Consider the following 24,753-nt stretch of genomic DNA (forward strand, 5'->3'; position numbering starts at 1 on the left):
GCTCTGCTGAGCACCCCGTGCAACAGCCCCGTGGCCCCCCAGGGTGCTTAGGCACACAGATAGGGAAACAGTGGACCAGCTATTAAATGGCCATAGTATAGCTGCCCATTATTAGCCTGGCTTTTGCAGGAACATTATGAAGTGGTGACATGCCATACTGAGGGTATGATGGGTGGACGAGCCTGTGAGATACCAGCTGCAAGGAAGGGGTAGTGACTAGACCCCCTTCAATTTTGTCAATTTTCCCATCATGCCCTGGGTCCATGACTGGAGGGGGGATATATATCTGTGGCCATAAGGACAGTAGGTAGGTAAGTGGTTGGGAGTAACACGCACGCACAGGCCACGCCCAGCCCCCCTGCACTGTGCACTGCAGTCGTGAACTCCTCTCTCACCCCGGGGCGGGCCCAGCAGATGAAGCTAGCTACTCCCGACTTCCGGCCTGTGCGTTCCAACTGACCGCCTGTATCCGGTCTACTTCCGGTCTTTCCTGCGTTGCGTTCCACCCGTTTTCCCGCTCGCAGCGTGCTCAGCGGCTCTCCGGGACCAGCGGCGCCGTTCCTGGTGGCTTTGTATTAATTCCTTTGTTCCGGACGTAAGTAGGGTGTTCTATTCCGGGTAACCGGGTGTGCAGCAGTGTAACCCCCATATCGGGCCCTGATTATTGGGGGGTTATGTAATGCAGCCTAGGTTGTATCTGTTACCGGCCGCGGTGCATAATATACACATCCCAATGGCTCCTATACAGTGTTACATGGGCACAGTGTGATGTATCCCATATACAGGGTATATACTGTGCCCGGATCTCAGTGATGGGCTCATTAGTGACTGCACCATTACATGCACTGGGGACTGGCACCCTGCAATGTCCCCTGACATCAGAGATTAACCCTTCGGGGGCCAATAGAGTACTTTGCGCCTGCAACCTTCCACACTGAGGAATTAATTCCACAATACTCAAATCAATTTTTGCATATATATATATATATATATTTATTGATCCTGAGACTGGGCTGCACACATCAATAATTCAATGGTTAAAGTACAATGGCTCATAAATGTAATATACTAAAGAATTAGAAAGCCAGCAACATCCATTTCAAAAAAATATCAAAAGATTTTACTATACTTTACATGTATTTCGCGTACGCTCGCCAGGCTTCGGGCTCGGTGGCTCGCTGCGCTCGCCACACTATCTAAAATCAACTCCATGCCAACGTGGATAGTGAGGGTATGAAAAGGTCGGAGGATTCGTACCGCTGCGCTCGCCACGCTTCGGGTTGGCGTTGATAGTGGGGGGGCATTTAACATTGTAAGGATCCATCAGGGTGGTTGTACAATAAAAAATCGTATACCATCGCTCCCAACTGTAATTTTTTTCAACTGTCTAACATTGCAGTTAGGAGCTGATTTGTTGCCACTTTATCGCTCCATAAAAGCTCAAGTTAGAGCGGGGATGGGGAGCCTTTGGCCCTCCAGATGATGTTGAACTACACATCCCAGCATGCCCTGCTACAGTTTTGCTATTTGTCTATGCTAAAACTGTTGCAAAGCCGAAGGTTCCCCATGCCTGGGTTACAGGGTAGGCTCCCCTCGGGTAGGTAGCCATTCCTTCACCAAATGCTGATGTGTTTGATGATATGCTGAATGGGGAGGAGCTACTGCATATGGTGTGTTTTATGATAAAGTGGGAGGAGTTAGGCAGATGTCCTCTCCTATAATGCTAATCTTATACAGTAGTTCATGTTGTGTACTGTGTCACCTGCTCACCTGTGTGGAACGCGTTTAAAGGCCTAACCCATTTGTGTCACCTGCTCACCTGTGGCATATATTTAAAATCCCTAAAGGTTACCGCTAGGTATAGTGACTGCATTAAAGCTAAACTAGCTTGAGAATATTGCTACCATATAACAACTAGTTATTGTGCATTGTATATTGTTGTTTATTTTGTCACTGCACTTTTGTATACTGGTGACCTCTGTTATTTCCCACGTAGAGAAACATCTAGGTCACTAAATTGAGTTGGATCTTAACTGTGTTTTCTTTTGTCTGCACACACAGGGGACATACGCCTGCACACACAGGGGACATACGCCTGCACTTGTCTCTCTGTCACCGTGCGCACCCGCTGAATCATAAGAAGAATTTCCAGAGCACCTGGGAGTTACACAAGGACGGGATGATGGAGAATTACCGGCCCCTCACATCAATGGGTAACAGGAGACTTTACTGGGGAGCGGTACTGACAGCCACCTACATACACACATTACATGACAGTCACATATATACCATGTCCTCAGTCACTGTGTGTCTCCTACAGATGGGCCCAGTAACAGAGATACCCCAGAGAGATGTCCCTGTCCTCTGTATTCCCAGGATAATCACATATATACCATGTCCTCAGTCACTGCGTGTCTCCTACAGGTGGGCCCAGTAACAGAGATACCCCAGAGAGATGTCCCTGTCCTCTGTATTCCCAGAATAATCACATATATACCATGTCCTCAGTCACTGTGTGTCTCCTACAGGTGGGCCCAGTAACAGAGATACCCCAGAGAGATGTCCCCGTCCTCTGTATTCCCAGGATAATCACATATATACCATGTCCTCAGTCACTGCGTGTCTCCTACAGATGGGCCCAGTAACAGAGATACCCCAGAGAGATGTCCCTGTCCTCTGTATTCCCAGGATAATCACATATATACAATGTCCTCAGTCACTGCGTGTCTCCTACAGATGGGCCCAGTAACAGAGATACCCCAGAGAGATGTCCCTGTCCTCTGTATTCCCAGGATAATCACATATATACCATGTCCTCAGTCACTGCGTGTCTCCTACAGATGGGCCCAGTAACAGAGATACCCCAGAGAGATGTCCCCGTCCTCTGTATTCCCAGGATAATCACATATATACCATGTCCTCAGTCACTGCGTGTCTCCTACAGATGGGCCCAGTAACAGAGATACCCCAGAGAGATGTCCCCGTCCTCTGTATTCCCAGGATAATCACATAATACCATGTCCTCAGTCACTGCGTGTCTCCTACAGATAGGCCCGGTAACAGGAATACCCCAGAGAGATGTCCCCGTCCTCTGTATTCCCAGGATAATCACATATATACCATGTCCTCAGTCACTGCGTGTCTCCTACAGATGGGCACAGTAACAGAGATACCCCAGAGAGATGTCCCTGTCCTCTGTATTCCCAGGATAATCACATATATACCATGTCCTCAGTCCCTGTGTGTCTCCTACAGATGGGGCCAGTAACAGAGATACCCCAGAGAGATGTCCCCGTCCTCTGTATTCCCAGGATAATCACATATATACCATGTCCTCAGTCACTGCGTGTCTCCTACAGGTGGGCCCAGTAACAGAGATACCCCAGAGAGATGTCCCCGTCCTCTGTATTCCCAGAATAATCACATATATACCATGTCCTCAGTCACTGCGTGTCTCCTACAGATGGGCCCAGTAACAAGAATACCCCAGAGAGATGTCCCCGTCCTCTGTATTCCCAGGATAATCACATATATACAATGTCCTCAGTCACTGTGTGTCTCCTACAGATGGGCCCAGTAACAGAGATACCCCAGAGAGATGTCCCCGTCCTCTGTATTCCCAGGATAATCACATATATACAATGTCCTCAGTCACTGTGTGTCTCCTACAGATGGGCCCAGTAACAGAGATACCCCAGAGAGATGTCCTTGTCCTCTGTATTCCCAGGATAATCACATATATACCATGTCCTCAGTCACTGCGTGTCTCCTACAGATGGGCCCAGTAACAGTGATACCCCAGAGAGATGTCCTTGTCCTCTGTATTCCCAGGATAATCACATATATACCATGTCCTCAGTCACTGCGTGTCTCCTACAGATGGGCCCAGTAACAGTGATACCCCAGAGAGATGTCCCCGTCCTCTGTATTCCCAGGATAATCACATATATACCATGTCCTCAGTCACTGCGTGTCTCCTACAGATGGGCCCAGTAACAGGAATACCCCAGGGAGATGTCCCCGTCCTCTGTATTCCCAGGATAATCACATATATACCATGTCCTCAGTCACTGCGTGTCTCCTACAGATGGGCCCAGTAACAGAGATACCCCAGAGAGATGTCCCCGTCCTCTGTATTCCCAGGATAATCACATATATACAATGTCCTCAGTCACTGTGTGTCTCCTACAGATGGGCCCAGTAACAGAGATACCCCAGAGAGATGTCCCCGTCCTCTGTATTCCCAGGATAATCACATATATACCATGTCCTCAGTCACTGTGTGTCTCCTACAGATGGGCCCAGTAACAGAGATACCCCAGAGAGATGTCCCCGTCCTCAGTATTCCCAGCACTGTACAGAGGAGACTCATAGGACCCCACAGGAGGATCAGGTAGCTGGGTGCTTGTGTAGTTTCACGGCGCCACCGCGCACAGAGTGAAACTTGGCAGCTTGCCAGACTCTGTGTTTACTGTGCGCGCGCCTCTCTAGCTGTTCTCAGCGCAGCGCGTGCCTGCTTTCCATATGTAATCTACGTTATCAACTGGCAGCAGCAGCGCGCGCTAAAGCGTTTAAATTTAGTAGGGTGTAGGGGTACATAGGGGTGCACTGTGCAAAACACTATTAAACCTGTTCACAATGACAGTAGTCTATGTAACAGCTGTCGACCTTGTTAATTCCACCATCCACGGTAACCCGAAGCGTGGCGAGGGGACGCGGTACGCGTCCGACCGACCGTTTCATACCCCCACTATTCACGTCGGCGTGGAGTTGAATTTATATAGTGTGGCGAGCCTGAAGCGCGGCGAGTGCACCGAGCGAGCCCCGCGGATTACTTTACATGTATTCTGCGGCCCCTCGCGGGGCTCGCCACGCTTCGGGCTCGCTGTGCTCGCCACACTATATAAAATCAACTCCACGCTGACGTGGATAGTGGGGGTATGAAAAGGTCGGTCGGACGCGTACTGCGTCCCCTCGTGGGGCTCGCTGCACTCGCCACGCTTCGGGGTGGCGTGGATAGTGGAATTAACAAGGTCGACAGCTGTTACGTTGACTAGTGTCATTGTGAACAGCTTTAATAGTATTATGCACAGTGCACCCCTATGTACCCCTAGACCCAACTAAATCTAGACACTTTAGCGTCTAAATTTAGATGCACCCTTCTTAGCGGTTTGCAGGGAGTGCAAATTTAGACGCTAAAGCGTCTAAATTTAGCGTCTACATTTGGGACACCCACTTTGATAGCGGTGTGCCGGGGTGTCTAGTTTAGAAGCCCCGTTTGTTAGCGGTGTGCCGCTGCTGCTGATAACCTAGATTACATCTAGAGCGGCACGCGCACAGTCAACACAGAGTCTGGCAAGTTGCCTAGTTTCACTGTGCGCGCGGTGGCGCTGTGAAACTGCACAAGTACCGGTAGCTGTGATGTGGGGTCCTGCCAATATACCAAGGTGACTTATAACTGTATGATCTGTAGACTGTGTGTTATACACTGAGCTGGTGGAGACCTGTGGGATAGAGAGATTGCTGGGGATTATTGTGCATGTGTGTGTTTAATAAGTAAGCAAAAAATAACACAGAAGGAAAAAGAAGATGTAATTAGATAAAAGTATAGCTGAATAGTTGGATAATATAATCAGTCAGAGTGTAGACTGTAAGTAGTTAGTTCTGTGGGTGGTAGGGAGCGTCCTGACCGTGTTTCACCATCACTTTGAGGCTAATTTGTGGGGTTCTCGTTCAACAAGTTCTTTTGTATTTTGCAGGGTTTTTAGCGTGAAGATCCAACCAATATTAAAGAAGATATGGAGGGAGACGAGGAGACGTGTGCGGTGAGAGATCGTCCATGTAATGCGGAGGAAATCCATACAGATCCCAGCACAGGTGAGTAATAATCATGTTATTGATATGTTATTGCATGGGAAATTCTGCACATTGTAGCTGCGCGGTGTTATGGGATGCTGGGATTGATTGATTAAATACAGGTGTACTAAGACTTAAGGTCGTCTCGTTTATCCTCAGGAGATTCTCTGGCTATAGATAGGATCCTGTTCCAGAGGACAATGGGGAATTCTGCTTACTCTTCAGGTAGTGGGGGCTTTTTGCCAGGAGACCTATCTGGTACCCTAAGTACCCGCCCACTCCCGCTTCCTATTTGTCTCCTTTCTCCTTCGGGAGACATCAGGGGCCACAGCCATTACAGTGGGAGTGGGAGAGAGCACCAGCACTCTAGAGGTTAAACTTGAACTGCCTCCCAGGCAGCCGGTCTCCTCCCCTCCTCTACCCCGCCTCCAGGCCAGGAAGCTCAGTTTTTTCGGGTGCTGGCAGGAGCCATATGCACCTACTAGAGGGGCTGCTATTTTAGCAGCCTAACTTCATTTTTATATTTTAGTTTTTATGTTTATTTTACACTGACTGCTGTCAGTGACAGAGCAGCAGCACTGGGGGTCTGTAAAGACCCCTGTGCTGCAGGCTCCATCACCCGGGTCCGGAGCTGCATCACCACTCATGGGTGGGGACCTGCAGCGGCCCCAGGGCACTGGGGAGCATACAGCCACCACTGGACGCCGGGGACCACAAGTGCAGGGCACAGTGAGTAACGCGCTCCCCGCTGGGAGCGCATGCGAGTAGCGCAGCGAGGCTCACATAGCGGCTGTTCCAGCCGGCGAGGGGGAGCGCCGGCTGTGGCTAGCAAGCGGTCGGCCGGTTCGCCGCCTGTCCCGCTGGACCAACAGGGTAACTTGTTTGTGGGCAGCAGCGCACGGTATGCGCGGCCGCCCGGCGCGTGCCGGATCCCCTCCATTTTACCGGCGCTGCATGAGGACTCAATCCCTGGTGGCCATTTGTCAGCAGGGGGAGAAGGCTCCCCCCACATCAGCCTCTCCACCCGGGGACAGTAGGCAGGGAACTGTGTTTATCACACAGAGAGTTCCCGCCACTGACATCCCTTCCTGCCTGCCTGCTACATGTGAGGAGGGACACGGGGGGAGCTCACAGCCACCCGGAGTTCCACTTCTTCACTGCCAGGTCACTTGGGCAAGTCCCCCCTGTACCCCTCCTTCGGGACACTGTGCAGTATAGTGCTCCAGCCAGCCTTTGTTGCTGCAGAGCCATTGTGCCATTATTGCATTGCATTCTGCTATGCTTGCCTGCATTGTATTACAGCATGTGTAGAGGGACACAGAGAGCTTATTAGCCAGTCTGGTGTTCCACTCTTTCACTGCCGGGCACCTGACCAGTCTCCCCTGTACCTCAGTGTCCTCAAAAACAGGAGTGCGGTTACAGACAGAGTTCATGCCCTAGTCGGCTACAAGCAATGTACGACTAATACAAGCTTCCTGTGTACTGTATATAGCCTTAACACTATCACTGCCTGTCAGACTGTTGGCTGTACCATATATGCCTATATCATTGCAATATATGCATAGTACAATCTTACTGTTTGCTGCGTATAGCTCTAACACAGAGGTACTGTATTAACAGTACCATATAGGCTAAATGTCTGTCACTGCAATGTATGCCTAGTACAAGTAGTACATGCCTAGTACACACAAGTATGCTGTGTTATCGGCACCATATAGGGCGGTATTCAATGTGCATTTTGGCGATGTGCAGCGAATCCTGTTTAGGATTCGCTGCACATTCGCCACTGCTCGCTGCGTTCCGGAGCCTCGCCGGCTCCGGTATTCAACGAGTCAGGGGCTCACTGCCCCTGACCGGCGAATTTGAGCTCCTGCGGCGGACACTGCAGGGAGCCTGAGGACGGTGGCAGGCAGGGAGATGGAAGTCTCCCTGCCTGCCCCAGAACGTTTGTGGGGGGGAGGTGGGCTCCCAGGGTGCCAGGCAGCACAGGCTGCCCCCCCGGGGGTGCCAGCAGGGGACCGGGTATATTCACTACACCCGATCATGCATATGTTATGATCGGGTGAAGTGAATATATGAATATGTAATGAGCGGCTCGGCTCCCGGCCCCCTGCTGGCTGGTCTGTGTAAAAAAAAAAATATATATATTTTTTTTAAATTAAATATATATTCATGTGCTTACAGCACATGAATAAAAATAGCATGCCCCTCCTCAGAATAAAATTCCTGATTTTTAGACACCAAATGTAAAAAACAAAACACTTTATTTTAAAAGTTCACCTTCCACTTCACCATAAAAAGATAGCGATTGCTACTCGGTGAATCATGGCAAAAAAAAACCTTGAAATGTATTCGCCATCTGGTCATTGAATAGGGTGATTCACCGTTTTAGTCAGAAATTCACCTTACAGCAAAAAAATCGCCATAAAAACCTGGCGAATCAGCCACATTGAATACCGCCCATAGGCTGCCTGCCTATGTCATTGCAATATATGCATAGTACAATCTTACTGTGTGCTGCATATAGCTCTAACACAGAGGTACTGTATTAACAGTACCATATAGGCTAAATGTCTACGTCACTGCAATGTATGCCTAGTACAAGTAGTACATGCATAGTACACACAGGTATGCTGTGTTATCGGCACCATATAGGCTGCCTGCCTATATCATTGCAATATGTGCTTAGTACAAGCTTACTGGGTACTGTGCGTAGCTTTCACATGTATGATGTGTTGGTGGTGCCATATAGGCGTCCTGCCTATTTTATGGCATTGTTTGCCTTGTATGCTTGCTGTATATTGTGTACTGTATTAACACTATTCCTGCTTGTCAAAAGTATGTTGTGTTCACGGTGCCTTTAGCTGCCGGTTCACAGTGCAATAATACTGCAATACCTTCCAGGGGAGTCCCTGGGACTCTGGGGCTCCGGCGCTGATGTCTGGTACATCCTGTGATGCTGGCCTAGGCCCCCATGACTGAGTAAAGCTTATACGCAAGCTGCTACAATGCGTGGGTGAAGCCTACAGCTACAGCCTCCTCTCAGGAACCTGCTTGGCCCAAGTTCTTTACTCAGTTGACGGTGCAGCTAGTAGACAAAGCTCTCATTTACACCACCCCCTGCAGCCTTGGACTAGCATCATCCTCAGGGTGGAACCCCTTGAGTGGGTGCTGTCCATCCTTGGAGGGTGTGGCCCCACGCACAGGGGAAGCGTTCTGTACACACAGGTTGTGGATACCCCCGTTGTCCATACTCCTCCGTCAGCAGAGACAGAAATGAGGACACCTAGAATTAGCATTGTCTAGAGGGGGCCGTCGACGACGGTATTTTCGATGGGGGGGCCTGTGATGAGGTCAATCCTACTCCTTGTCTTGAGGTGCCGGCCTTCATCTCAGCTGTCTAAGAGGTCCTTGCCCTAAATGACCCCGCTGAGCCGCCTACACCTTTGGGAACCTCCTTAGGTGTACTCTGGGTTTCTTCCGTAAATCAGTATACTTGACAAGTCATCTGTTGGGAGATACCTAACTGGAAGTTTAGCTTGCCATAAGCGGTTTCCCTTCCCTTTACCCAATTCCACAGGAGGATAGAGTCCCCTGGGAGACTGTCCCTAAGGTGGACGCACTCCTGCCCAGGCGTCTGCTTGGGTAGCTACGGCCTTAGTTACGTGAGCAACTCCTCTTGCAGCGGACAGGTGTCTGAGGAAAACCTGTTGCCTTCTATTAAGTATCAGGGGACACTTTACCATGGGGGTGGAGGCTCTGGGCTGCACACACCTACTGGGGTCTGCGCTCTTGGAAGGCCCGAACTCAAAAACCCTTTTGAGGGTTCCTTCTTATTCGGGCCAGAGCCATTAGATACTGTTTGGCAGCGGATATCCCTTCTTGGGGATTGCCATCTGCCCTACAGTCCAGGATCAGCCATCTCTTCTCCCCCTGGCAGGTGTCTGTGCATGCCTGCATGGGGGGGGGCCCTGCGGTTTGTGGTGTCGGCCTTCGCATTGGCAAAATAGGCTCAGTTCCGTTCCCGCCCTCTACAGGGGAGGATTCTCTCCAAGGGGTTGGGACCCTAGAACAATATCCGGCCCCAGAAGTTCACACAACAGTGCCTCTCTCCCTTTCAGGGTGGCTTTGGGGCGGAACTTTACTACGGGGATGGCCTTTCGGGATCCACCAGTGGACACTCCTTACCACGGAGCCTAGTCTCCGTGTTTGGGGGGAGGTCACTTGTCAAAGGTCATTCCAGGGTATCTGGACCACTGGATGCCGGCGACTTGACCCTCCATAAGGAGGTGTTTCAAATGCTGGTACCATGGTGGAGCCTAACCGAGGTGGCCTTGTTGCCCTCTCGCTATAACCACATATCTCCACTGGGCGGGTCCGGGTCTTATGACCCGTGGGGGCTTGCCTGGTGGAAGCCCTGTCCGCCCTGTGGCCGTCCACACTGATGGCGCATTTCCGCCATTCTTACTCCTCTTGCGAATGACTCGCAACCTTATGCCGGAGGACAGCATGTTGAGGGCGCATTTCCACCATACTTACTCCTTTTGTGAATGACTCGCAAGCAGATGCCGGAGGAGGACACGTTGATGGCGCATTTCCGCCATTCTTACTCCTCTTGTGAATTACTCGCAAGCGGATGCCAGAGGAGGACACGTTGATCCTGGTTGCTCCACCGTGGCCCAGACGGATCTGGGTTTCGGATCTGCAGCCCCTGTCAGTAGCTCCTCCTATTCACTTACCCCTATGCACAGGCCTGCTCTCTCAGGGTCCACATCTAACTCTTGGCCTTGAGGCACCTGGCATTGACTGGGGGGCTGTTGAGACCTCCGGGTTAAGACCCAGGGGCTTTCACTCAAGAGTGATCCCCACCATGCTCAAGGCGAGGAAACCTTCCTAGACGGGGGTGTACCATCGCATATGGAGGGCTTATCTTTCCTGGTGTCAAGCTCTACACTTCAAATTCCGGGACTTACTACCTGGCTTAGGGTTCTGTCCATTTGCAGAAGGGCCTGGGGGCTGGGTTGCATTTATCGTCTTTAAAGGTTCAGATTTCGGCCTTGTACATCTGTTTCTGTCGACGGGTGGCCCTGTCAACGGATATCTGCACATTCCTGCAGGGTGTCTTGCATATCCAGCCTCCCTTTGTTACCCGGTTGCCCCATGGGATCTCTCTAGTCCTGTCGGCTTCAGGGCCCACCTTTTGTGCCCTTGCGGTAGGTGAACCGGTGTTGACTCGCCTGGAAGATCATTTTCTTGTGGCGATAGCTTTGGCCAGGGGAGTCTCTGACCCGTCAGCTCTGTCCTGTAAGTCCTTTATTCGTGGTCTTTCGTTATGACTGGGTAGTTCTTTGTACCGTCCTCTCTCTCTCTCAATTGCCTTAGGTGATGTCCAGCTTTCCTGTCAACCAGGACATTATTGTTCCGACATTAAGTCAGTACGAGGTTTCTACTGCTTGGTCCTCCTTGGACGTTGTCCGGCCGGGGCGCATCTCCAGTATGTGCGCCGTTCTGGGCCATTGCACTAGTTAGACTCTCTCTCTCTTTGTACTCCTATGGCTTTCAGATGAGAGGGTGGCCTGCCTCTACGCAAACTACTGCCCGCTGGATTCGCTTTGGCAGGCATATTTGGGAGCCTCCCTCCCGGTTCCGGTGGGGATTCGGGCATATTCCGTTAGGTCTGTGGGGGTGTCCTGGGCTGTTAGGGGCGGTGCTACAGTTGAACAAGTTTGCAGGGCGGCGACTTGGTTGTCCGCCAATACTTTTTTGCGCTTTTGACATGTTTGCCTCCCAGGAGTGTGTTGGCTGCGGCACAGGCGCGTCCCCACCCATAGGTGGCTGCTTTAGGACGTCCCACTGTAATGGCTGTGGCCCCGATGTCTCCCGAAGGAGAAAATGAGATTTATGTCTTACCTGGTAAATCTCTTTCTTCGAGGACATCAGGGCCCACAGGGATCCCTCCCTGCTGCGCCTGCTTTACTTCCGTTACGGTTAAGTTATGATTATGTTATATTGTTCCTCGGTTGAGGGTTCTAACCTGTGTTCAGAATGTGTTTCTGTGCGGTGCTTCTCTTCCTTCTCTCTTGTCTCCTGCCTTGGCTTGTTAAAAAAAACTGAGCTTCCTGGCCTGGAGGCGGGGTAGAGGAGGGGAGGAGCCCGGCTGCCTGGGAGGCAGTTCAAGTTTAACCTTTAGGGTGCTGGTGCTCTCTCCCACTCCAACTACCCACTGTAATGGCTGTGGCCCCTGTTGTCCTCGAAGAAAGAGATTTACCAGGTAAGACATAAATCCCATTATCTATATCCTTGGCATTGGCTCAGTAGCCAATGCCAAGAATATAGATAGGAGTATCAGTATTCTTCAGAGGCGGACTCGCATCTGTTCTTTTTAAAGCCTTGTTTCCAAGGGTTCACTTATATCCCAAGGTTGGATTGTCAACACGTCCATACAGGGAGTGTCTTTTCCCTGCTAGGCCATATCCTGGCTGTCCAGTCCCTAGGTGTGTGATTATGCATTCTTAGTCCATATGGGTATGCGTCTTTTAGGGAAACTTGTTTTCGCCTTCAAAGCTGTTTTATTCCATGTGTCTTCATTTGACCCTGCTGTCCAAGTGTGAAGGTCTTTATCTCCACCTGTCTCGGGTCACCTGGCTCTTGCCTCAGTTTCCAGCCAACCACTTATGATCTGGAGCTGGGCTTTAGTAACCACAGACACCAGTCGTAAGAGGCTAGGGAGCTAGGGTTCTCCAGTAGGCAGTGTTGAAGGCTGGACACTCTCTGGCCAGTCTCTGCTCAGCATTGTCACTACATAAGGACAGGACACGTCTCCTTGTGTGAGAAATGAGTTTCCTCCTTTTGTCTTTCCCGACTTCTTTTATTCCTCAGCAACGTCTGGTCACGTTAACATCTCGATCTTTGAAGGTGCCGGTTTCTGAGCCATCTGCAGCCTCTGTTTCTTCCTCCCATGACTCAGTGGGACTTGAATATGATCCTTGATTTTTTGCAGCCTGTTTTTTTCTGAGCCACTTGAGTCAGTGGACCGCAAGCATGTTATTGGCGATTGTGTTGGTGTTTATTCATGATAAAATGACAGTCAAAGCTTTGTACTACACCCTGTTTCTTGCCAAAGGAAGTTTCAAAGTTCCATATTGGTTGGTCGGAAAGAGAGAGAGAACAAGAGTGCATGTCAGGGCGGGAAAGGGGTTGAAGAGAGGGTGTCAGGGAGAGAGCGAGAGAGACCGTGCCAGGTAGAGAGAGAAGGGGGTTGAAAGAGCAATGGAGAGACTTTCAGGGAGAGGGAGTAAAGCGCAAGAGGAGTGAAAGAGGTGGGGAAAAGAAAGATAGAGGAGATAGACTACAGGCTGAGAGCAATTGAGAATTGAGGTGAATTGGAGGGGGGGGTAAGAGTGTTGAGAGAATGAGAGGGGGGGGGTAAGAGGGTGACAGATGAGGTGGAGGTGGGGAAGAGTACGGGAGATTGAGAAGGGGACAGGTATAGCAAAAACGAGAAAATAGGTTAAGGGTAAGATAAAGAAGGGGTCTCCTGGTCCCGGTGCCGTCTACTGCGCTCAACACCGGGTTCCGGCGTTATTTCTACACTTCCATAATACCATGAGTTCCATCCCAATCTGTATCCCAACTTTGTGAGGGCACTGGCAGCAGATACTTTTGCATAATTCCAAAGATAACAAGATAGGGACAAACTCTGCGCATAGTAGGTCCATATTGTGCCTCTTACTTCGGTTCTGAAGTCTCTAATCCCTGCTGCAAGAAGGTCAACTTCTAATCCAGGACCTTCCTTGGTTGTTTTTTTCTGGCCTTGCTTTTGAAACTGAGCTTTTGAAATCCAAAGGTTTTCTCTCCCTCTAGTTCACACTATGCTATAAGCCTGGATACCGGTTGTATAGTGTAAATGCCTCATCTTGTGGTCTGCTCAAGTTTCGGGTCTCTGTTTTTGGCCTTCCTTCAGGGAGTTTTGAAACTACACATTTTGGCCCTGTCAATTTTCTGCCAAAGATGTTTGGCACTTCTCCCAAAGGGCTGAACCTTTGACAGAGTGGGGTGCGTATTCAACCACTGTATCCTCTGCCAATAGCGCCATGGGATCTTTATCTGGTGCTATCAACTTAAAAAACAGACTCCTTTTGAGCATTTTAAATTCAGAGGAACCTTTATTACTTGGACACTGGTCTGATCACGCGTGCTGTCCAGTTAGGGCTGTTGTCTTGCAAACTGCCTTTTCTGTTTTTTAAATTGCGTAATTTTTATTGAAGATTTTAATTTGAACAATTACAAGTGTCTTTTTAAAGACATATTAGCCATTGCGATGCATACATATAGGATAAGTAAAAAACAAAAAGGACAATATCATACTGAAATATATAGATGTACATAAGGCATATATTAGAGGATTATAATCTAGTGTAGGTTAGCAAATCGCACTTCCCAGAGGATAAATCAAAGACCTAAACCTGAAGGCGCCTTTCAGGTGTATGTTCAAAAAGGAGAGCGCTCAATGCCGGACCAGACATAGCGCACTGTCTACACACTCCATCATATTATTACGCACAAAAAAATATTGAGAAACATTATTGCATCGCAACAACATAATATACAATCCGGATATAGGAGAACCCCAAAATAACCCCAATTATTACTAAGAAAAGTCCCTAAAAACCCCAAATCAAACCTTACCGTAACCCCCCACCCTGCATGACCTGGCCCCAACTGTGGTATACCTGGATCCCCAATAACTACCCTTATCTACCAGCTATAACTAACCTATTCCTATTTCCCTCCCTAATAAAAGGATGTTAAACGGAGAAATATCACGGGCCTAGAAACAAAATATTCTTGGCTAGTTCAAGGCCAGCCTTCCCGCATGTAAATGGTGCCTAATAATCTATTCAGCAGGATTAAGGAAGCCAATCCCGGAGCATTTTTTTCAATCCCGGAATTCGGGATTGAAAAATGCCCAATCCTGGGATTCCCGGGATTGGCTTCCCTAATTTAAAAAAGCCGCCCCGCATGTTTACTTACATGTGCGCTGCGGTGCGGTCAGGCGGGGGGTCGGTGAAGAAGGGAGGGTGGGCGGGCGATTGCTGATGGCGGGTGGGAGGCGGCCACTTCACGACAGGAGCCATTCAGGGAGGTGTGATGACCTCATCATGTTGCGCGCCCAGGACGGGGCTGTGCAGCTGCTTGGCCTGCGCAGCGTGACCTCTGGCCTCGTCACGCTGCGCAGAGCAACAATGCCAGGACAGGAGTAGCCGGGCAGCGTCTGAGCACTTGCTCAGACGCTGCCCAGCATTAGACTGCGCATGCGCAGTCTAATCCCGGGATTGGAAACTCCAATCCTGGGATTGAAACCCGGCGGTTTAGGGGCTTAATCCCGGGATTGGCCACTCTAAGCAGGATGTAACAATTGGTTAAGAAATAAACAGCTTCAGACGTGCTTGAAAGAATTCAAGAGGGGCAAAAACCTTCAGATGTCCAGAATTAAAGCATGTCTGCTCCGACTCTTCATATATAATAGATAAAGTATATGAACGAGGTCACTTGTAGCCAAAAAAAAAAAAAAAAAAAGAACAGACAGTAAAAAAAAAAAAAATCTAGTAATATAAGACTTATGTAATATTGATACATGCTATTGATCAGCAGAAAACAAATAATATAGGTAAATGGTGAGTAAGATCTACTCAGTTCTGAACAAGTCCCTAGTCCGGCCAATTTTCAGTTCCCTGATGGGTTAAAGCCGTCATCCTGTATGGATTGTCATTCTCATGAGAACTATTCAAAGGATATCTGGAGCGTAGAGAGATGGAAGACCAGGAGCATTGTATATTCATTGTTAATAGAGGAACAGGAAGGATACCAAATATTTCACCAGCAATATGCACAGGGTTAATGCACCATTAGTACTCATATATTTATATAGGTCAAAAGAAGAGTATATGGTCAGGTGTATCTTCATAGGTGCAGCAGTATAAACCAAACGGGTAGAGTAATTAGCAGCATCGCCTGCAGCTCCAGAATCACCTCCATGTAGAGTAGGACAAATGATTGTGACTCCTCTCTGACTACCATCCAGGTGACGAGAGATTGTAGCAGAGGAGGCGTATATAGCACACAGGATTTGTGTAACACAAGATGCCGTTTATCCCGAAAGCAAGGGCCTCGGGGTTCACAACTGCGCAGTTAGAGTACACTTGCCGGAGTAAAGGTCACTTGTGAGCAGTGTGAAATTCCAGAGGAGAACTAACATATAACTCCCAGCGCCGACCAACATTCACCGAAGCTTAGGCAGCCGTGTATGAGCACCGCAGTTCAGCAACCCAATAACCAGGACAAGATGGCGCCGGACCCTCCCGTGCGGTCAGCAGCAGCACGTCTCGGCCGAGACCGCTTCCTCCGCTGAACTTGCTGGAGAAATCGCCAGCCAACCCCCCCCCCCCCGGTTCACGGGTCACCTCAAGCAGGACTTCATGCAGCAGGGTATTAAGCCCGGTGCCAGGGACCTCGGCCTGCAGATCCCCAGCCCCCAGGAACTGGTGGTACAGTAGGCTGCAGGTAATGAGGCGCCCGGGGTGGCACAAAAAGTCCGTCACCACTCACCAAATGTGGCTCCGAGTGTTCCGGTATGTGCTGTCACTCAAACTGTATGGGTGTCCGATCTGTCAGCGGGGTTGAGAAAAGTATATAAAGCAGGATATAATCAAGAGCTCTGGGAAGCTGCCGCCTTCCTCTAGCTCGTCCAAGCCACGCCTGCCTTTTCTGGTTTTCCATGACCATAGAGCAGTTTTCTGCACTGGTCCTAAGTTCAGCTTTTCACTTAAACCAGGAACTTGTCTTTCTGGATTTTCCTCCTTCAGCCTCTTCCTGAGATGATCTGGCTCTACCAGACGGAGTCTGAGTTCTGTGGATTTACTTGGACAGGACTTCTTCTGTACGCCGCACGGTTTCATGGTTGGTTACAAAGTAGCCCATTGTGCATTGGATCTGTTTCACCATCTCTTGAGACTATTTTAGTGCAGGGTGACTGGCTCCCTATTGGATGTCAACGCATTCCACTGGGGCAGTGCAGAACTTCCTACAGAAAAGAAATAGAGACTGGTCTGGATCCAAATAGTGGAGAGTGGTAAAGTCTAGAACTGGATGGGGGTACCCTCTTGGCCCACCAACGCGTTTCGCCAGGTACTGTGGCGTTTATATACCCATCTGACAATCACAATCCAATTGGCACATGTGTTTGTTATATAAAACAAATACATTCAAAAACATCATAAAACTTATATGAGGCGCATGAGCAGGAGGAGATAATTAATAATGCAAACAACAAATACAAAAACGAGTATTATAAATGTGTTAAAAACCAGAAATATTTTGATTAGTAAACCGGATGTGCAATTCCGGAGTCCTGTGGAACGCACATGCCTTCTGGAATCTGATGTGCTTCCTGTATGTGGAACGCACATCACTTCCGGATCGGCAACTGTAGTGTCAGCGTCATGTCTAGTGCAGAGCTAGATGAGAATGAATCCTGGTCTTGTCTCTAACATAGACTGGGGACACTGAGCCGGTCTAGAGACCAGTTAGAACCACAATATAACGAACAGTGATGAAAGCAAAAAGGTATATGAAGAGTCTTCCCTGCGTTTAATTAGGATTTACCATGGGTGCAGGTCAGTGTTTGGGTGGACATTGGGGTTGGACATCACTGCTAACGAGGCTTCCAGTCCTGTGACAATGGCAGGGAAATGTTACTGGCCAATGGCTGCTGTTCTGTTGGTGATGGCACAGTGACTGGGTGGTTGCATTGTCTTAATTGGGTCTGATCTATTTTTATTTATTTTCTCTTTTCATTAACAGTCAGATCTGCTGTAAGTACATTTAGAATTGTAATTGTTCACAATTTTGAAATTAAACAACTGAAAATCTTGAAATGACTGATACAATGACAGTCATTATCAGTGTAAGATCATTTTTTTTATTTCCATACGTAAAAGAAGAAAAAAGTATTCCTACAAGGGGCACTCTGGGCAACTATGGATATGGTGTATATAATCACTACTTTATTCTCCACTCCATGGGAGACACAGGGCTAACACTGTGTAGGGTTGGAGTAACAGCCTGTCACCATACGGGTTAAACCCAAATCGCAAATTTAATTTGCCCAAGTGCCTCCCCTCTCTTAACCCCATTGCACTGGACGATAGGTCTAAATGGGAGGCAGCACCTACTGTACTGAAGTCATCCACTCTTCCTATCCCAAATACATTCACCAGGCATCCCTGTATATGGGGGAGGCGGACGCTCTAGCCATGCAGGTTTCTGGCTCTGCTGTTGCTGCCAGATGATCCTCGTGGCTCAGATATTGGAAGACGGACGCCGATTCTAATACAGCTTTGGATGCGCTTCCTTATAAAGGCTCTGTGTTGTTTTGCTCAAAGCTGGACAAAATTATGGCTACGGCAGCGGCTTCCAATACCGCTTTTCTGTCACCCATTTCGGCCCTTAAACCTCACACTGCTACCTTTCAGTTCAAGGGCAAAAGTAGAGGTTCAAGCTTTCTTCAGACCACAGTCTCAGGCCTCTAGGCCTTCTAGGTCAAGGGGAAAACAGAACTGGACTACCAGATGCCTGGACTCCAAGCCCGCCAATAAGTTGTCCACATGATGGGGTACACCTCCACCTGGGGGACTCCAGAGTGGGAAGCCGGCTGTTGGGGTTTTCGGCAATATGGCTGGAAACCACAACAGACGCTTGGGTGATTGACGTGGTCACAACAGGCCACTCCGTGACATGTCGATGTTGACTGCCCAGCTCCTTCATTTCAATCCGTTTGCCCAGGGACTTGGCATAGGCCAAGGCCCTCGAGAAGGCTATTCAAAAACTCCTGTAGTCAGCTGTCATAGTCCCAGCCCCCACTTCTCAGAGGGGTCTGAGTTTCTATGCCAGCCTGTTCTTGGTGCAGAAGCCCAATGGCACTTACCATCCCATTCTCAACCTAAAAAACCTTAAAGTTCCTCCGCATCCACAAGTTTCGCCTCAAGACTTTACGCTCCATCATCCTGTCGTTGAAACTGGGGAACTTCCTGGAATCCCTGGATATCCAGGATGTCTATTTACATGTCCCCATCCGACTTGACCACCAGAGGTTCCTGAGGTTTGGGGTACAGGGTCAGCATTTTCAATTTCAGGCTCTACTGTCTGGACTCTCCACGTGTCTTCACAAAAGTGATGGCAGTCATGGGGAGGAAACTTCGGAGACAAGGCATTCGAATTCTTCCATATCTGGTTGACTTACTGATCTTGGCACAATCAGAGGAGGTTCTCAAATATCATTTGTCCACAGTGGTGCCGTTGTTGCAGGCTCATGGCTGGATTGTCAATTGGCCATAGTCCTCCATAGTCCCCACTCATGGTCCATTCTGCATCATGCTGGACTCAGTTATACAGAGGCTCTACCTGCCAGACGACATGCGCAGGACCATGCAATCCTGTGTCCGGGACTTTCTCTCTCACAGGTGTCTGTGCATGCTTGTAGGCGAGTCTTAGGGTCAATGGTTTCTGCTTTCGACATGGAGAACATGCTCCGTTTCACTCTTGCCCGTTGTAGAGGGAGATCCAGGACAAATGGTTGGAATCTCAAGTCTGAATCTGGTCCCAGCTGATATTCTGGATGTTCGTCTTTCTCTTTCAATGATACTGGTGACACAGCTCACATTGGAATGTAGGAGGGTCCGCAGGAGCCAGGCACCTATACTAAAGCTTTTAGAGTGATAGGCTCCTCCCACTGCATCCCAGAATCCCCAGTTCGTTTTAGGTGCCCACCGGAGTGGGTGCTATACTGAAGAGGCTGCTGCTAAAGATTGAAGGTGTTTTTTATTTTATTAATTTTTACACATATTGGTAGGGCGCAGTGCTGAGGATTCTCACAGAATCCTCGCACTGCCAGCGCTGCAGGAGCTGACAGAAGCGCGTCCTCTCAGCTCCCTGCGCACAGAGGAGACACTGTCTGGGTCTCTCTGTGTGGTGCTGGCCGCTTCTATTAAGAAGCTGCCTGGGCTCCAGAGCGCACTTGAACCGGCTCCACGCTAGGTGGGGATCATGGGGGACAGGCGCTCTGTGATGGCGACGGCCATTTTCTGAGGAGCTTGCACACTGAGCTTCTTCACCAAGAGGACATCAGTGTGTCACAGGCATGTTCCAAGTGGTCCCCAGGCGAAGGGGAGACACTAGGAAGTCCAGTAGTGGGAGCGGATGACTGGGGGTAGTTGGCGCCAAAAAGCTACAGACACTGCAGCAGCAGGGACTTTGGTCTCTTCCCTCGGTGCCATTTCAGGAGACATAGTCTGCGGAGCTGAAGTGGCTGAATACTGGCTGAGTGTGGATTTCCTGGACATCGCTTCCCCCCCTTTACTGGAAGAGCTTCAGACAGATAAGTGGCTGTGATATACATTAGCACTGAGTATAACGCCTGTTCATTGTGCACTGTGTGATTTCTTTGCATCATGTCAGAGCAACAGTCTGTAGCTTTGGGGGAGGGAGCCCCAATTACATTGAGCGCGTGCAGTATTTGTGCACTTCAATTTGCCCCTGAACAGATGACCAAAGGGGGATTGTGCCCTGCTTGCGCAGTTGTGAGACCCATGGGCAGTGAACCCCAGAGGGTAGAGCAAATGGAGCCTGCATGGGCCAGTGCCCTGGGCAGGTCTGTGAATGCCTTAGTGCAGCTGTTGGACAGGCAGAGAGATGTTGTGGTATCTGCCCCTAAACCTATGTCATCCTCTCAGCAGTCCTCAGGCTCCTTGCCTCTGACCCAAGCAGATCCTGCCCTGTTGCAGGTGATGCAGGATACTGCAGAGGGTATTAGCAGATTTAATGACCTGCTTGATAAATTTGATAATGATGCTGAGGGGACTCCTAGACGGTCTTATTCGGTGCCTTTGCTGGCTGTTGAGTCATGAGAGGAAGGAGAATGCACGTCAGACATTCCCTGGGTTGGAGGATTTGATTGCTGCTGTTAAGCAGGCTTTAAATTTGTCTGAAGAGGACAAGACTCCTGTCAGAGGGGTGTTTAAGCGGCAGCGTAGAGAGACTGTTACCTTCCCGGCAGATGAAGGTTTACAGATATTTTGGAAGGGGCTTGGAAAACGCCCGATAAGAGGCTTCAAATGCCAAAGAGGTTTTTGAGTCTTTATCCTATGACTGAGGCACATGCAGACCTCTGGGAAAAAGTGCCTGTAGTGGATGTTTCTGTTCCAAGGCTTTCAAAAGCGACTGTACTACCAGTCCAAGGGGGTGTGGCTTTTAAGGACCCTGTGGACAAGAAACTTAAAGGAAACCTCAAAGCCATATTTGAGGGGGTGGGGTTTACACTCAGGCCCCTTATAGCGTCAGCCTGGGTTTCAAAAGCTATGATTGTTTGGGCTAGCAATTTGTGTACTAAATTGCACGCTGACCCAGGTGTGTTGCTGCTGGCTGAAAAGCCGAAGGCAGCTGCTGAATATGTGCTTGAGGCGGAGGAGGAAGCTCTCAAGATGGCTTCAAAAGTATCCACTGTCTCCGTTAATGCCAGGAGAGTCCTGTGGCTCAAGGCCTGGGAGGCAGGTAATAAATCCAAAAAGGCCTTAGAGGCGTTGGCCTTTAAGGGTAAACTACTATATGGATCTGAGCTGGAGGAGATTATTAAGCAGGCCACGGGGGCAAAAGTACATTTCTTCCTGCCCCCTCAGCAAAGCAATCTTCTAAGTTTGCAGCCTTTCGGCCGTCCTTTCTGGCCTCACCTAGTGGGGGTGCGTCCTTTCGAGGACAGTCATTCAGGGGAAAATTCCAGTCATCTAAGGGAAAGGCCCCAAAATCTAGATTCGGCTCTTTCCAGAAGAAACCAAACACCAAAGGTGAAGATAAACCCTTGGCATGACTGCCTGGGGAGCCCCCATCTGTTGTCAAAGTGGAGGGTCGTCTGTTATGGTTCCAGGAAGCTTGGGCATTGTTGGATCGGGATCCTTGGGTGTTGGACATTGTATCACAGGGATACAAAATCCCTTTCAAAGGTCTTCCTCCAAGAAGATTCTTACCCACACCACTCCCAAATGAGTCACGAATCCGAACTGCTCTTTTGGGGGCGGCTCATTCCCTTCTAGAAAAAGGAGTGGTGATCCCGGTGCCACGGAAGGAATGGAAAAAAAGCTTTTATTCCATTCTGTTTTTAGTGCCCAAGCCGGGAGGGTACCTTCAGACCGATCTTAAATTTAAAATCTTTAAATCTCCACCTGTGGGTAGACCACTTCAAGATGGAGTCTCTGCGGTCTGTGCTTCTTAGCCTGGACCAGGGAGAATTTTTGGCGTCCATGGATACTAGAGGACTTTTTTGTGTTTGGGTCCGTCCCGCATTGGAAACTCCACTACAGTATATAGACTTAACTGTCAGAAGTTTTTAAGTGAGTGGAGTAACAATTTGAGATAAATCCAAATCCTATTATAAATTTTTGCAAAGGCACCCCTTCTCAAAGAGAAAGGGGGATCCCTTGGTATTTAAAGGTTGGAGGTGCACCCCAGAGTCAGTGGTAAATAAATGTCAAAAAAACATGGAGAAAAAGAAGACTCTTTTTGGGGGCACTCTTAAGAAATGATTTGCATAAATTTGATATGCAAACAAAAATTACCCATATACCGAAGTTAGTGAAAAAGGTTAGTGTAATCTTAGTACTTTAAAACTTAGCTTTTATTTTAATTCTTTTTTAATATAAGTGGTAATTCACATAGTATATAACAATACATTTTTTAAAAGTTGCATTGTAGCACATATGTCTTTATGACAGCACGAACAGAGCTCTTCATTCAGAAATTTCGACACTGAGAGAAATTATTTTATGTCGTTTAGAGCTATTCAGTATCTCAACCACTGTGTTCACTTATAATGATTCAATAATGTAAACAAACTGAAAAAGTCTTGTGCCAAATGAAACAAGTCCCAATTGTATCATCTGCTATAGATATGGTACATTTGTATGATAAAGAGAGATAAAGTTTAGAAGAAAATCAGTTTGTCGGTGTCTGTATCTCACCCAGGTTTCTATATTCTCACCATCATACATTTAGAGGATGGCTGGTAAGAGAATTGGGGAGAGCCTCCGCAAATGAAAAGAAAGTGAGAGATTTGGCCAAAGTATCTTCTGCTGCTCATTAATTCGAAACGTGCACTCACTGTTGCTAAAATTTAGTATTGCAGTACGGATACACGGACGATATTATGAGTGAGAGAGAATTAATTGTCCTAGAATAGGAAGTTTTTTGGAGTAGATAAAGTGGAGAGAGATAAAGCTAAATAGTTCGACGGTGTCTATATCTCACCCAATTTCTGCTGTCCTACCATCACAAGTTTGTAGGATGGTGGATGAGAGAACCAGGGAGAGCGTCCATGGATATCCAGGACTCATACTTGCATGTCCCAATTCACCCAGAGCACCAAACACTCCTAAGGTTTGCAAGAGGGGACCGGCATTTTCAATTCCAGGTGTTGCCCTTTGGACTGGCCACAGCTCCAAGGGTATTATGCCGGTGATGGCAGCCGTTCTCCGATTGAGGGCTATCATTGTGATACCTTATCTGGACGATCTGCTGTTCAAAGCAGATTCAGCAGAGACCTTGCAGAAACATCTGGCAGAGGCTATTCAGTTTTTGCAAGTTCACGGTTGGCTTTTAAACTTACAAAAGTCTCAACTGGTCCCATCTCAGCGGATCTAATTCTTGGGAGTTATCCTGGATACTCATTTACATCGAGTATTCGTGCCGGAGACAAAAGCCAAGGACATGTCCTTCCTGGTGAGGTCAATTCTGGAAGCACCGGATCCCTCGGTTTGGAAGTGTTTAAAGTTGCTGGGCAAAATGGTGGCGACTTTCGAGACCGTTTGCCAGGTTCCATTCTCGGACCTTCCAATGGAACATTCTGACGTCTTGGTCGGGGAACACACAGACCATGAAGTCGGAGAGTATGAAGCTGACGTTAGAAACCAGGTCTTCCCTACAATGGTGGACAGATGTGGATTCCCTTCAGTGGGGTCGGTCTCTTTAGTCTTGGGACTGGCTGGTAGTCACTACCGACGCCAGTCTCAGGGGTTTGGGAGCAGTGGTCCTGGACTTGAAGCTTCAGGGCCTGTGGACTACGGTGGAGTCAGCACTGCCGATAAATATCCTGGAGCTCCGGGCTGTTTGGAAGGCATTATCCCTGCCAGAAGACAGGCTGAGGGGTCTCCCCATAAAGATCCAGTCGGACAACGCCACGGCTGTGGCGTACCTTAATCATCAGGGAGGCACGCGCAGCAAACTGGCCATGTGGGAGGTATCTCGGATTTTCTTATGGGCGGAGCAAAATGTTCTGGCCTTATCGGCGATATTCATCCCAGGGGTGAAGAATGTCGAGGCCGATTTCTTGAGCAGGGAGGAGCTGCTAGCAGGGGAATGGATGTTGAATCCACAGATATTTCAACAGATTGCATCTCGATGGGGGATCCCGTAGGTGGATCTAATGGCGTCCAGGTTCAACAGTAAGCTTCCCAAATTCTTCTCCACGACGAGGGATCCCTTAGTGTCGGCTGTGGATGCAATGACCATTCCCTGGACAGGGAATCTGGCATACATTTTCCCACCATTTCCGATGATTGGAAGGGTTCTGAAGAGAATCAGGTCCCAAGGAATTCCGGTAATACTAATGGCTCCGGATTGGCCAAGGAGGTCTTGGTATTCGAGTGTTCGGAAACTGCCAGTGGAATCGTGGCGCCTACCTCAAAGGCCAGACTTACTAAGCCAAGGACCGTTCTTCCATCTGGATTTAGATCGGTTAACTTTGATGGCTTGGCTATTGAAACCGCGATTTTGAAGAGCAAAGGTTTCTCCGAG

General features: G+C 48.9%; 1 protein-coding gene across 1 annotated transcript in view; it reads left to right on the plus strand.

Moving 5' to 3' along the window:
* The first annotated feature begins 358 nt into the window (after nucleotides 1-358).
* The window catches only part of LOC146010113 (uncharacterized), a 35,274-nt gene continuing 10,879 nt past the window's right edge, over nucleotides 359-24,753 (plus strand). Inside the window, exons 1-3 of the mRNA XM_083151035.1 lie at nucleotides 359-595; nucleotides 2,062-2,213; nucleotides 5,760-5,877. Of these exons, the coding sequence (XP_083007161.1) occupies nucleotides 5,799-5,877 (79 nt within the window). The 5' untranslated portion in view covers nucleotides 359-595; nucleotides 2,062-2,213; nucleotides 5,760-5,798. The remainder of the gene's footprint in view (nucleotides 596-2,061; nucleotides 2,214-5,759; nucleotides 5,878-24,753) is intronic.

The sequence above is a fragment of the Crinia signifera genome, chromosome 6 (genome assembly GCF_055691185.1).
Source record: "Crinia signifera chromosome 6, ASM5569118v1, whole genome shotgun sequence".
Lineage (NCBI taxonomy): Eukaryota > Metazoa > Chordata > Amphibia > Anura > Myobatrachidae > Crinia > Crinia signifera.